General features: G+C 53.9%; 1 protein-coding gene across 3 annotated transcripts in view; it reads left to right on the top strand.

The window, feature by feature from the left end:
* Positions 1-14505, top strand: part of CPNE2 (copine 2) — a 44117-nt gene that overhangs the window by 9412 nt on the left and 20200 nt on the right. For all 3 annotated transcript variants that reach the window (XM_040982660.1, XM_040982662.1, XM_040982661.1), the window contains exons 2-5: positions 7357-7577; positions 10076-10255; positions 11474-11548; positions 13094-13165. In XM_040982660.1, coding sequence (XP_040838594.1) covers positions 7357-7577; positions 10076-10255; positions 11474-11548; positions 13094-13165 — 548 coding nt within the window. The remainder of the gene's footprint in view (positions 1-7356; positions 7578-10075; positions 10256-11473; positions 11549-13093; positions 13166-14505) is intronic.

Raw genomic sequence — 14505 nt, 5'->3', positions numbered from 1 at the left:
ACGATGAAGATTCCATCTGGGCACTTCTCAGGCGCTGGGAAGGCCTCATGCCCTAAGCCAGCCGACAGCGCACAGGGGTGTTGTACCTGATTCTTCCTTAATGACTAGGAGGCCGGGAAGAGATTCCAGGGAACGGGCTAGCGAAAGTCCCTGGAATTCCTGCAGATGTCACTCAGTGACCAGTGCTGACAGCGCTCATATCTAGCAGCAGATGGGACATGCCTGTCCCCTTGCCGGCAGTGACAGCGCATTACCTGTCCTGCTGCTGGCCGGACGGTGAGTGGTGCCTGTCCCTCTGGTCCACTTGTTCTAAGGGAGATCTAGTCAATCTGCCCGTGTCTGTGGGAGCCGCCCGTACTGGGGTCCCTGTTGACCTGTGCATATCTTCTGGGTGTTGTACACTGCCTCGAGGGTGACCCCTTTCTCCTGCCAGTTGGCACTGGGGCCAGAGCTGGTTTCCCAATATAGACTGTGCTGCTGGGGGCACTCTTGTGTGTGCCTTGTGGTGAATATGCATACTTGTGACCACTGTGGTGTGTGTATGTATGGCTGGGCTCTGCAGGGCAAGTGTGACACTGCCAGCTATTTCCTGTCCCACCAGCAACCCGCAAGAGTTCTGGGTGCGTCCTTGCGTGTGTATGGTGACGTTGTTCTTTTCCCAGTCTTGGGCTCCCAGGCAGGAGGAGGGGTGGTGGTGCTGGTGAGTTTCTGGTATGGCATTTGGTTTAACTGAGCTGAGTTTCTGAGAAGTGAGAGCTCAGTAAGGGAGAGGGAAGGGCCTTCCCGGCAGATGGAACAACATGTGGGAAGTTAGGAAGGACCAAAAACTGTTACTGCAAGTCTGTAGGGAACAGCAGAGCTGGAGGGGGGTGGGTGAGGGAAAGGAGCTGGGGGTGGCATTGTCTTAAGAACAGCAGGGAGCCTCGGAGAGGCCCTGCTCAGATGGAGCCAGTATCTGCAGAGGGTCGAGGCTGAGTAATTTTTGTTGGTGGTGGGTAAGCAAACTAAACAAAGATCGGCCCCTCTGTGCTGTGGCTTAGCAAGTTAAGCTGCTGTGTGCAGTTCTGGGTATCCCATGTGTCAGTTTGAGACCTGGCTACTGCAGTTCTGATCCAGCTCCCTGCTACTGGACCTAGGAAAACAATGGAAAATGATCCAGACACTTGGGTCCCTGCACCCACATGGGAGACTCAGAAGAAGCTCCATGCTCCAGTGCAGAATTCAGCAGGAACCAGAGGGTCCTGACCAGCTGGGTGAAGGATTCCACCTCCAGACTTCAGTTTGCTTATCTGGAGAACGGGAGCTGTGATGGCACCTTCATCAAGGATGTGGTGTGGCTGCAGAATTTCAAGTCCCGCAGGTCCTGGGACAGCCAGGATTATTGCTCGTTTGGTTTTGATTCTTTCCTTCTTATCCCTCTGACAGTGGGGCTGGGGTCCCCACCCCTAACTCCCCATCACAGGTCCCCCAGGAGGTAAAGATTAATGTCACGATGATTAATTCTCAGGGTGGACTTGGCTGGCCCGTGAGGGCCCCAGCCCGGATGTTGCCATGACAATATTTTTTGGATATCAATACACTGTAAGTCATGTGGACTAACCCCCCTCCTGCCTTCTGTGTCTCCTGGGCCTCTTGTAGTCAGCCCAAGGCCTTCAGAGTGAAGACAGGGGTCCTGCAAAGAAGGACACAGGGGCTCCCAGGGTGGGTGAGGCTACGGGAAGAATGAAGGCCTCAACCCCACGTGTCCAGCTCTCCGGCTTGGCTGCAGCTTCAGACTTTATAGTCCCCACAGTTGCAGAGATGCTCCCCCAAATAAATGTGTGTGTGTGTAACAGTATTGGTCCCTGACTAGGGACCCAGCATGTAAGGCTGGCAGGACTTAGAAGGGGACCAAGTACTTCGGCATGCCCAGGGCCGATCAAGCTGAAGCTGCCTCTGGGGGGCATTGAGCTGCCAGGTTGCCAATTTGCCAGCTAAGGCCTGGGGCCTCCTGGCTTGCCGTGTGGTCCCAGGTGGGCCACCTAGGCTTCACTTGGGAGCTTGTTAGGCTGCCACCTGCCCACCCACCCTGTGATTTGTGTACAAGGCGCTTGCATCTGCAGCACAGTCCCCAGCAGGGCTTGTTCAAGCATAGAGTGAGAGCACCACCTAACCCAGGGGCAGCAGGTGGAGCGGGTGCTCTTGGCAGAAACCACACCTCTCCTGAGTTTTTCATCAGCCCCTTCTCCCTGGCCAGCAAGGTGGTGGTGTTGTTCTAAGTGAGCCTTGCAGGAGCCCCAAGGAAAGCACTTTCATTGGGCTAGTTTTACAGAGGGTGGGGGACCCACAGAGCTTAAGTCCCTCACGTGAGGCCACACAGCAGGTGAGTGGCAGGGCCAGGCTTGAGTTCAACCCTTGCAAGTTGAGTCTAGACACCAAGCTCTTGATCGCTGCATACTGCTGTCTGGAGGACCAAGTCCAGCAAGACCTGGCAGAGCTTTGCTCCCTGTAGCTGGCACTGCAGATAGAGAAATCCCAAGTATGGCCTGGAGCACTGGACATTGCAGTGGGGTATATCATTGTCACCTAGTCCCACAGTCTCCACCAACTCATGGCAACTGGTGCAGCAGCTGCCTCCTCTCCAGCCACCTTGGACCTGCTCTCCATCTCCATCCTCTGTCCTCCCACAGCCACCTGCCTCTCTCGCTGACTCCCCATCAGTGTCACCTGCTGCCTTCTAAGTTAGGGTCCTCCTGGCAACTCAGCAGCTCCTCCCTGCGGTGAGCTGCAAGTGGTGACAACTGCCCAGCTTTTGTATCCTGGACCAGGGCTGGGTGGGGTGGGGGTGGAGTCATAGAATTGGCTCGGGTTCAGGGTCTCATCTTTCTGTGACTTACAACACCCTCCCTGCCTTAGAGCTGACATTGAGGCACAATGAGTTAAGCCACCGCTGGTGATGCCAGCATCTCCTGTCAGTGCTGGCTGCCTGGCTGGTCCCCTGTCTGCCTCTTTCATCCTGGACAGAGATATCCAGCACTGGCAAGGGGTTGGGGGGGAGAAGGTGGAGTCAGGGGTGGGATGCAACGTCTCCTTTGGAGAGCTTACATTTTATGGGGACAAGCAGCCACATTTGGGCCTGCTGACAAGACTGCGGACAAAACACCTGTGCATTGGCATGATCTGTGGAGCCAAGGCCATGGGTTAGCCCCGCAGTGTGGAAGGCCTCCAAGGTAGTAAGGCGGTGATGGAAGGTGCAGCGAAGCCATTCTTGTGAAGAAATTCTGGTGAAGGGAAATTCCACAAGTGCAAAGATCTCAGGGCAGGAAAAAGATTGCAGTGTTTACAGACACCGGGCGTGTGGCGTGAGGTAGGATCAGTTCATTTGTGTGGCCTGTTAAGATGGAAGGATCTGGAAGTTTTCAGGTACAGCTGTCCTAGCATCTTATTTGTGTTTTGGGGAACAAGAAGGAAGATTTATTTAAGAGGCAGAGTTGGAGAGAGGGGGAGAGACAAGACAGAAGAAGTGTTCCATCTGCTGTGCCCAAAACGGCTGGAGCTGGGACCAGAAACTCCATCCGGGTCTTCCATATGGGTGCATCCTCTGTTGCCTTCCCAGAGACATTAACGGGGAGCTAGAGTGGATCTGGAGCAGCTGGGACTCGAACTGGTGCCCATGAGTCACTGGCATCACAGGTGTGTCTGCACCACAGCACCAGCTCCTTATTTGCATGTTGAAAGATGTCCTCAGGGTCTGGTGTGCAGAGGACCACTGAGGTTGCCTTGGGGAGACTGTCACAGTCCGCCGGGGCAGGGGACAGGGGATGAGGACATGGCTGTGGCTTGGAGGTGTGCCCAGCTGCGCTGGTGCGGAGCCACCAGCACCTGAGTTGCTGGCATCACAGAGGTGTTGTGCCTGGGGACCAGATGGCTGGGATCCCATGTCCCCTTCAGCGCCACAGCCATGGCTGCTAGAAAAATGATTACTGAATGAATGCGTGAATCCCCAAGCCTGCCTACCGTCCCTTGCCCTCAGTTAGCCTATCTATACAAGAGACTCCCAGTTGTGTTATCTTACCCTCAGAGGTCTCTGCTAGGAGATCTGGTCACCCCAAAAGGTCAGTGCCCATCTGTGCTGAGAATCAGGGACCATCCCTCTTGCATATCTCCTGCTCCAGCCCCAAACCTCAAATTACCTGCGGGGCAGGGGTTGTTCCTGAGCTTCCCAGCTGGGCCAGATGCGCATGGCAGGCCCAGCCCCAACCCTTAATGACACCTTGTGCTGCCGCCCTCCTGCTGGGGTAGGAGGGGAAGGGGCCTGGCGCGGCCTAGGCTGTGGTTTCTTTTTCCATTGCGTCAGGCTCAGGGTCCAGCCCCGCCTGCCCGCTGCCGGGCTGGCACAGAGGGGCCGCCCTGACCCCTGCCAGCTTCCGACACCATGTGCTCCCCATTCCGGGGGTCCCGCAGCTTCCTGGCAGAGGGTGAGTTGGGAATGGGGGACCTGCCTTCCCCTGTAAGGTCCACCCCTCATTGCAGCTGGGTGGGCTGGTGGGGGGCAGGGTGTCCGCCCGGCTGCACCCTCAGCCAGAGTGAGAGCACGTGGGATAGGAAGCTGGTGGAGGAGCCCAGGTCAGATGATGGACGCTTGGGCTGGGGACAGGAAGAAGCGGGTCCAAGGATGTCCACATGAACGCGAGCCTTTGTATTGGGTGGTCTGGGTACATGTGAAAGTGTACGTCTGCATGGGAAATACGTGGAGCTGGGCGTATGTACCCTCTGTGTCAGGATAACAGTAACAGTATTTGTCTTGGCCCAGAAGTGGTACCCAGGTCGCAGTGACCATGTGGAGGGGCTACAAAGGGCTGAGGAGGTGGAGAGCTGGACCCAGTGGCAGCCGGGGATGCTGGGAGAGTGGGAAGGACTGACTCCATGGGCACGGGAGACTTGGGCACTCTGGAGCGCTTAGCACAGCCCTGCCTACCTGGTTTCAGTCCCCACCAGCCTGCCTGATGTCCTGGGGTTGTCCCCACTTAGGTCCTGGGTCCTCAGAGAACCCACTGATCCCCCTTACCCCAACAAGAAAGCCAAGCCTGGGCCAGGGGTCTGGAGGCCCAGTCCACACGCTGCCTCTGCCCTTTCCTAGCCCCATGACTTTCACTCTCTTCCAGCCTCAGTTTGCTCACCTGTAAAATGGGGGCGATTGTCCTACCATCCCTCCCACCCCAGGCATACATAAACATAGACAGGCACACACATGGCCACACAGCCTGGTGTCTGGGCTGGCCAACCCTCTCAGCCCCACCCTCACTTGGCACAATCGCTCTAATGCACATGGGGGGAGCAAACGGGGCACACCAGCCCTCCCCCATCAACCCCCCCGGGTGGAGGCTGGCTTTTACCAAACAGGAATACATCCTGCAGGCAAATTGCAGTGCTGTCCTGAGGCTTGGAGCGTGTGTGACTCTAATGAGCTTCTGGAGACAGCCAGTGGCAGGGACGAGGCTGAGGGCTGACCCCTACCACCACCACCTTCCCCACCCCAGCAGGCAGACCCCAGGAGCATTGTATCTGGGGAGGGTGTCTCCGGGGCCCCCTCTGGGTCTGGTGCATACAGAGTGAGCTGCATTCAGGTCAGAGGGAGGAGGAGGAATAGATCCAGCATGGTGCTGACCGTGGCCTTGGTCTGGTCCAGCCAGCTCTCCGAAGCTGCTGGAAAAACTTTGGAAAGCACAGACCAGATCCAGTCACTGCTGTGCCTTCAACACTTCCTGTCATTCTGTGACTGAAACCCAGACTTGGGGTCCAGCGCCTTACAGGTTGCAGCTTGCACACTTGAATGGCCAGTCTCGGACTACTTAGTCCCCAGCACTGGCACCATTCAGGGACCCAGTAGAGGCTCCGTCAGCCTTGCCGAGTGAGTTGGTAGATGAATGTCAGCTGTCTCCATGGCAAAGGGGTGTGTGTCCGTGCTGCTCCCTGGAGACCGAATGAAGAAGCTTGGCATCATAAAGGCCGTGGGCTCCATCCTCGTGTTCCCAAGTGACCTATTCCTGCCTTACTCTGCAGCAGGGGACAAAATCTTTCTTTTCTTTTTTAAGATTTTTTTCTTAATTTGAAAGGCAGAAATACACACACACACACACACACACACACACACACACACACACACAGGAAGAGAGGTTCACTCCCCAAATGGTCGCAATGGCTGGGTCTGTGCCAGGCTGAAGCAAGGAGCCTAGAGTTTCGTCCGAATCTCCCACATGGGTGCTGGGGTCTGAGCACTTGAGCCATCATCTGCTGTTTTCCCAGACACATGAGCAGGGAGCTGGATCAGAAGTGGAGCAGCTGGGCCTCTCATAAGGGATGCACTGCAGGAAGAGACTTAACCGGCTACCTCATGGTGCTGACCCTGAGGGGACAAGATCTCAGTCAAGGAGTTAGAAGCTGGCCTTTGTAGGGTGTTTGGGGCTGGAATCATCCACATAAATATTGAGGTCTGGGTGAAAAGCCCACATGCTGGCAGAAACAAGAAGGTGAGCAGATGGGAAACTGAGGCACAGAACATCCAAGAATTTGTGCTTGTGCCAGTGGGACCCCGAGCTCTCCTCCATCCCTTAAAATCAATTCCTCCTCTGGTTCCCAGTGAGACTGCAAACAAAAGGCCTTCCAGTGGGCAACGCCAGCAGTGAGCAGTGACAGGAGAAGGGGAGACAGGATGTGGGATTTGGGGAAGTTGTATCCAAGTGAAAGGCAAATTTTGTGTCAAAGCCAAGTACCAACTGGGGCAGAATTGGGGTAATATGCAGTTTGTCTAGTTGCTCATTAATACTCTCTTTTTCACTCAACAAATACAAATACAAATGACTTCTGTACCCCAATCACCGTGCTTGAGCTGGAAATACTGCAAGAAAGTGGTAGACAATGAGCAAGGTCAAATTTTGTAAAAGTTCCCAGAAATGAGCTTCCTAATGAGCAAAGCAATGAGGGAAACCAGAGACATCATGCAGCACCTGTAAGATTGTACCTATAAAATGCCAGCCTGTTAGTCCTTTAGGAAAAGCCCAGGCTTTCCTGGCATGGTGAACGTCTGGGTCACCTGTGTCCACTGTGATTTATTGCTGATCTCTCAGAGGCAACACATAGGGACCTTCGTACATTTCCCAGCTCAAGATTGATCAAAGTAAAGACATCTGAAAACATCTATCAGAGCCTGCCTATACATACATTTCCTTAAATTCTCTGTTTTCTCTGTTGCTTTTGTCTTCTGTCCTTCTACCCACATCCAGAAGGTGAGGATCTGCCTCTGTGTATGTGTGTGTGTGTGTGTGTTACCATAGCAGATATCTATCTCCTCTCTAACTCTCACTTTGATTCCCCCAGACTGCCAAGAACTGCTGCCACCAGCTCCACCACCCACCCCCATGGCCTATATCCCTGAAGGGGGTACCCCAGCTGTGGGGGCAGCCCCTGTGGGCTCCCAGTATTGCGTGTGCAAGGTGGAGCTGTCAGTGAGCGGCCAGAACCTGCTGGACCGCGACGTTACCTCCAAGTCTGACCCCTTCTGCGTCCTCTTCACGGAAAATGATGGCAGGTGGACCGAGGTGAGTTCTTCAGTGCATGTGTACCCAGTGGCTAGTGGAAGGGTCACCGGGATGCCCCTGCATGAAGGGACATCCGGATCACGCCCTTGAGAGTAAATGGAGAGCTGGCACTGTGGCTCCTGCACCTTCAGGCGCCAGCATCCCGGGTGAGCACCTGTTCGTGTTCTGACTATTCTGCTTTCTATCTAGCTCCCTTGTGGCTTGGGGAAGCAGTGGAGGATGGCTCAGATCCTTGGGAACTTGCACCCGTATGGGAGACCCAGAAGAGGCTCCTGTTTTCAGATCAGCTCATCTGTGGCTGTTGCATCCATGTGGGAAGTGAACCAGTGGATGGAACATCTTTGTGTCTTCTTCTCTTGTGGTCATTTGGGACTTGAACCAGCAGATGGAAAATCTCTCTGTATCTTCTCTTTCTAAATCTACCTTTTTTAAATTTTAATTTTATTATTATTTTTTAAAATTTTATGGTACAATTGTACAGGTCCCTACCTCCTCCCCAAATTCCCAACCCCTGACTGATATTACAATACTATAATCCTTCATAGGCAGTCATATATCCATTGGTCTGCTATTTAAGTATGTCCTAATAAATCTGTCTTTCCAATAAAAATAAAACAAATTTTAAAAAATGCAAAAGAAAATTTTATTTTAAATATATTTATATATGTGTTGAGGTTATTATAAGCCATACATTTATAATTATCTATTTTCTATTTTTATTTCATCATTTTTACATTATTGTTATAGATAGCTGAAACTTGATAATTTGGAAAAATGCTCACTTTCACTTTTAAATAGCTTTCTTTTTATTTCTATTTTTTTTAAGTTTATGAATAGAGAAAAAGAAAAAATAAGAAAAAAAAAATTAAATCTCTATTTGAGAGGTCAAGAAAGACAGAGAAAGCTGCCTTCTGCTGGTTCACTCCTTAAACTGAAGCCCGTCATGGCAGGGGTTAAGCAGGGCTGAGGCCAGGAGCCAGGAGCTCATTCCACGTCTCTCATGTGGGTGGCAGGGACCCAAGGGCCTGAGCCAACACCTGCCGCCTCCCATGTGTGCATTAACCAGAAGCTGCATTAGAGGCAGATGCGGTGCTTGAACCCAGACAGTCTGGTGTGGGATGGGGACTTTCCAAGAGGCATCAGCACCATGAGGCCAGCACCTACACCTGCCCCTGCCCCAGGTCTACATAGATGCTAGCAGGTCCCATGGGTGTTGACACAGTTCTGTGATGTCAGGGAACTGTACTGGGGTTGTTGACCCATTTCCCAGAGGCAATAGAGACTTGTGTCAGCTGAGAGCTGGCAACATAGCTGGAAGCAGCAAACAGACCCCTGACCCATGTGGGCATGTGTGAGGCATTGCCTGTGCCTCCGTCACAGGCGTGGTGCCCCCACTCAAGGTCCCCCTCCCACCAAGGCTAGCCACCCTGGCTGAAAATAGCACAGGGCCCCAACCTCTTCCACCCTGTTGCTCAAAGCCTTGGAAGTGAAGTGGGTTGGAAGGGAAACATCAACATAGCTTGGGCCCTGAAATAGCAAGCAGCGGTCCGGAGGCGGGGCTCCTGTCCCAGCACCACACTGACCCATCTTCCCAGGCGCCAGCATCCGCTGCAGGGAAGTGGGGAGTGAGCTGCACCATTCCAGGAATTTATAGAAAAGACACAAGTATCCACTCCCGGATACCCATGACCCCACTTCTCAGTTTGCGCTATCAGTTGCCATCTGAACTATTATTGGGGTAAAAAGTTTTCCCAAAAAAAAAAAATTAAAAATCTGGACAAAAACAGAGAGAGAGATTTGCAGTTTACAGAAATGGCAGCTGAGGCTTGGGTGAAGTAAAAGGATGAAAATAAAAGATTTTTTTTTTTAAATGTATGCTAAAGGCAGCTTGAAACAGAGAGAGGTCTTCCATCTGCCGGTTCACTTCCCACATGTCCACAACAGCTAAGGCTGAGTCAACAGTCAGGAGCCAGGAACTCCATCCAGATCTGCCATATGTGTAGCGGGGGCCCAGTACTTGGACCATCTTCAGCTGCTTTCCTAAACACATTACACAGAGCTAGATCGGATGTGGAGCAGCTAGGACTGGAACGGGCACTCTGACATGGGAGCCAGCATCACAAAGCAAGTAGCTTAACCCACCGCACTACAACACCGACTCTGGGAAAAGGATCTTCCTTCTGTCACTTGCTCAGGCAATGTCAGGACCTCTAGCTCACACCCTGGCACCTGAGATGTTAGCATCAGCTCTGGGTTTGATTCTTGGTCCTGCCCACTTAGCTGTTCAATCTTGGGTAAAGCACTCAAACTCTCTGTGCTTTAGAATCCTCACTGTGAGCTAAGGGTTAAGAAGGTGATGATGGCTTTACCCCTCGGGTTAGGATCTATGAGTGCCAGGCACACAGCCCGCTTTCAGCAGGTTGGCATGATGATTCTCAGGGGCCCAGCAGGGGGAACCAGCTGCTCTGACTGTGTCCCATCCCCCTGCCCTCTGCCAGTACGACCGAACAGAAACGGCCATCAACAACCTTAGCCCTGCCTTCTCCAAGAAGTTCGTCCTCGACTACCACTTTGAGGAGGTGCAGAAGCTCAAGTTCGCCCTGTTCGATCAAGACAAGTCCAGCATGCAGCTTGATGAGCATGACTTCCTGGGCCAGTTCTCCTGTAGCCTGGGCACGGTGAGCCAGGTCCCCCCAGAAACTGGGCAGTCCCTCAGATGTCCCTCGATCTCTAAGGTCATCCCTGGCAAAGTCTCTCTCCACCTGCCTCACCTGGCCCCACATTCCTGGACAGCTCCCCAGGTGCACATGCAGATGGCTCTCCGAGGCTAGCAGGCACCAGAGAGGCAAAGTAGGCTGATGGGCGTGGTGCCAAGCTGAAGAGCTCCCGTCTGCAGGAGTAGGAAACTGCAGGGCCAGACAGTTGCCACCACATAGGAACAGGGCCCGGTGTGGTCAAACTTAGGAATGTTACAAGTTTAGACTTCCTGGTACAATTAGGAGAGCCCCTTTGTGCAGGAAGTGGGGTGTGGCCATTGGGTCTACACCCTGAAAGAGTGGGGGCGTGGCTTAAGGACTGGGCAATGGTTGGGGGAAGCAGTGCTAGTGTCCTCCCCAGCGAGAGCCTGTGGAGAAGGTGAAGCCGGCCAGGGGTGTTACTGGTGCCTGGCCAGGGCCATAGCCCAGGAGGCAGGTGCAGTGTGGTAAGGGGGCAGGGTCTGGACAGGAGCAAGACCACAGCATCCAGCACTCAGTGACCCTATCCCCTGTCGCTCTGTTATCTTGGCTCCTGCTGATGTCCATACTGCTCAACCCTGGAAGGCCAGAGATGGGGGAACAGGTGACAGAGAACAGGTGGGAAGGGCAGAGGCAGCCCCGGACACAGGACCAGGTGGCCCCGGTGGGATAGAGCAAGCACCTGTAGGAACATCATTGGGGAATGATGGTCCCCACTACAGTGGACTGGGAAGGGGGTAGGACTACAGAGGATGTAGGCCACAGGGAGGCCTTTTGGGGGTGTTCTTTTCCTTTCCCTGTGGCTTTGATGGCTGAGTCTATGCAGATATATCCCCCTGAATGTATCTGGAGGGAAGGCAGCCCAATGCTGCATCAGGAGGTAGGAGCTGCACCTCTGGCCCTTGCCCATAGCCTGGAATTACACAGGGCTGGGACCCAGGGCAGTCAGCATCTTGACCTCTATGGTCCTGCCTCTCCACCCTGTCTCCCATCCAGGACTCATTTCTCAGCTACTCAGTTGGGCTAGGAGTAGCTGCGGCAGCTTCCTCTGCAGGTGGAGGTTTCATTCAGTGGCCCTACTGGGAGGCAGCACTGCCAGTGATGCCTGTTGGAGATCTGTACCCTCCTCCCTTCTCAACAAGCACCTCTCTCTTCCTGCAGATCGTCTCCAGCAAGAAGATCACTCGGCCTCTGCTGCTGATGAATGACAAGCCGGCAGGGAAGGGCCTGATCACGGTACCAGCCCCCTCCCTGCCCGCCGCCCTCCCCCATCAATGGGCTGCTTCCCTGGCACATAATCACCAGCTTTGTTTGGAGTAAAAAGGCCCAACTTACAACTTAGCAACAGGTCTCTTAGCAACGGCTCCTGGGCTCCACAAATGTTGCATTGGGGGCTGCCAGGCTGGTGGGGAGTGGAAGGGAAGACTCTCACAGGGCCCCTATGACAATTCCTATACTGCAAAGATGCTCTGGATCTTGCCTGAGACCTCCAGACCAGCCCCCCGCACCTGCTCCCTGGCGCCCACCAGTCTACCCTTGCTAAGGGTCCTTCAGAAGCACCTTGCTCTCGGTCTCCCTGCTGGGGCCTTGGATGCACAGTACTTTCTGTAGGCTTCAAGGGTCTTGTCCCATCCTGGCTCTGGTGCTCCAGGTTCCTAGTACCCAGAGTGAACCCATTTCACAGATGAGGGCAGTCTGGGGCCCTGAGGGATGCTCCCAAGGGCAGGTGAGCCATGAGATGGGTTGCATTGCTGGCCTCCAAGCCTGGGTGCTCGCCGGGGTGCTGACTACACTGGCCAGGCAACACCATCCTCTTTGGGGTCCTGAGTCCCTCACTCTGCTGCTCTGGAACTTGGCATGCGTCCCCACTGCCTGTAAAACCTTCTAGAGCTGTGAATGGCCCGCCAGTCTTACTTTCCTACTTCAGTTGTTTTGCTCCCCTTCATGTAAATACCTTGGTTCAAGGCCAACTGAATCCATAGGAAACTCCCCCAGACCCTAATCCGTGCTTTTGCTGCCACTACCACCCCCAGTCTACATGCCTTTACAAGCCACTTCCCTTCACCTGGCTCAACCTGAGAGTGGGGATAGGGGAGGGGCAGCAGCTGCACAGAGCTCCACCCTCTGCATTGCTGGTCGGATCCTGCCTGCAGCAATGGAGCTGAGCTCAGCAAGGAGGCAGCAGGCAGTCCCACTGGACTGGCAAGGGCAGCCATCCCAGGGGCACGGGAATGACCACAGCCCCGGCTGAGAGTGGATGCAGCTGCCTACCTCTCTGCAGGGAAGCAGAAAAGGAGAGGTTCAGCGAGGGCTCTTGGTAGCTTCCAGGCTACTCGGCTAGACCAGCCCTGGCTGGGCTGGGGTCAGAGGATCATGACTAACAGGCCTGTGTGAAGGACAGATGGCCAATGTGGTATGATGGGGGAGCTTGGATGGCTCCCCAGCATCCTTCCCTGGGCCTCAATTTCCCCACCTGCACAGTACAGTGGCTATGGTCATTGACCCCTCAGTGTTTACAGCTGGCTGTGCTCCTGTGTCTGCAGTCAGGGACGGGGCTTGTCCTGCTAGTCCCTGGCCCAGACACTGTCCCCTCTGTGGGGTGTGTGGAATTGCTTTCTCATGCCTCATGTGCATTTTCCAGGAGGTACAAGCTTAGATCTGGTGCAGACAGGAGACTTGTCAGTGGACTGCTGGGTTCGTTGGGTTTGTCTTGCCTGACAAGGAAGTTTGGTGGTAGCTCCGAGTTGGGTCCTCTGCCCTCACAGCTCTCTGGCATTACAGATCGCTGCCCAGGAGCTGTCAGATAACCGGGTCATCACGCTGAGTCTGGCAGGCAGGAAGCTGGACAAGAAGGTAAGGCAGGCACAGGAAGGAGTTTTTCCACAGGTGCCCCACCCTCTCCCCAAGCCCCAGGAGGGGGTGGCCCAGTGCTGGAGTTCACTGGTCACTGCACATTAGGATGCTGTTACCACTGTGGGAACTCTGCCACTGTGGGGCTCTGCCACCCATTGTGGATGGAGCCCCAGGATCCTGGCTTTGGCCTGGCCCCACCCCAGCTGTTGCAGGCATTTGGAAAGTGAGCCAGCAGCTGAGCGATTTCTGTCCCTGTTTCTCTGCCTTTCAAATAAGCAATTTGAAACAAAAATTAAGATATATTTCTTTTTGTTGGAAAGGCAGATTTACAGAGAGAAGAGACAGAGAGAAAGATCTTCTGTCCTCTGGTTCACCCCCCAAGTGGCTGTAATGGCCAGAACTGAGGTGACCTGAAGCCAGGAGCCTGGAGCTTCTTCCAGGTCTACCATGTGGGTACAGGATCCCAAGGCTTTGGACCATCCTCTTCTGGCTTTCCCAGGCCACAAGCAAGAAGCTGGATGGGAAGTGTAGCAGCTGGGACATGAACCAGTGTCCATATGGGATCCTGGTGCTTGCAGGGCTAGGACTTTAGCCATTAGGCTACCACAATTTTTTTTTTCTTTTAAAGAGGTATTCAGAATACAGCTGAGAACTCATTCATTGGAGCACCCTATGTTCCTTAGCACAAGTCCCAGGGCCCTTCTGGTCCCCGCAGGCCCTGTCAGAGGCACCCTCAGCGGTCTGGCTCCTTGGCCTGCCCCTTCTGCTATCCCTTCCCCGTCAGGATTCATCAGGACCCTGCTGCCTCAGGGCCTCTGCACCTGCCATGCCCTCTGCTGAGACGCTGTCTTCCCTGAATGTTGTCATAGTGTCGTTCACCTCTATCAGCCTTTAATGCTGTGTCACTTCCTCCATGAGGCCTTCCTCAACTACAATTCTTTGATTTTTCCAAACCTCCACTGCTCAATTTGTCTCCTTAAGTTTTCTTACCATCCAAAATACAGTAGCTTACTCTCTGTCTTCCCCACCCCAACATACCCTCTTTAGAACATTTTGTAACTTAAACAAGTGGATCTTAAAGGGTATCGCTACTTTTCCTCCATGGGTGGCCAGGATTATTTCTGCTTTTTAGATTCCCTGGGAAGCCTGCCCCTGCCCAAGCTGCTACTTGCTGACTCCCACAAGTGCTAGGTCCCAGGGACCCACAGCCCAAGTTCGAGCAACTCCAGGAAGTAGAGGGGATCCCCCTGGGTATGGGGGATTAGGTTGGTTGCAGGGGCTGAGCTGTTGTCCCAAGCTCTGGCCAGGCCTCACATAGGCAGAGGGGAGAGGGAGCAGGC

This window comes from Ochotona curzoniae, unplaced genomic scaffold, assembly GCF_017591425.1.
Source record: "Ochotona curzoniae isolate NIBS_2020 unplaced genomic scaffold, NIBS_Ocur_1.0 contig_3622, whole genome shotgun sequence".
In the NCBI taxonomy this organism is placed as follows: domain Eukaryota; kingdom Metazoa; phylum Chordata; class Mammalia; order Lagomorpha; family Ochotonidae; genus Ochotona; species Ochotona curzoniae.
Note: the sequence above shows the minus strand (reverse complement) of the source record. Positions and strands in the feature narration are given on the sequence as shown.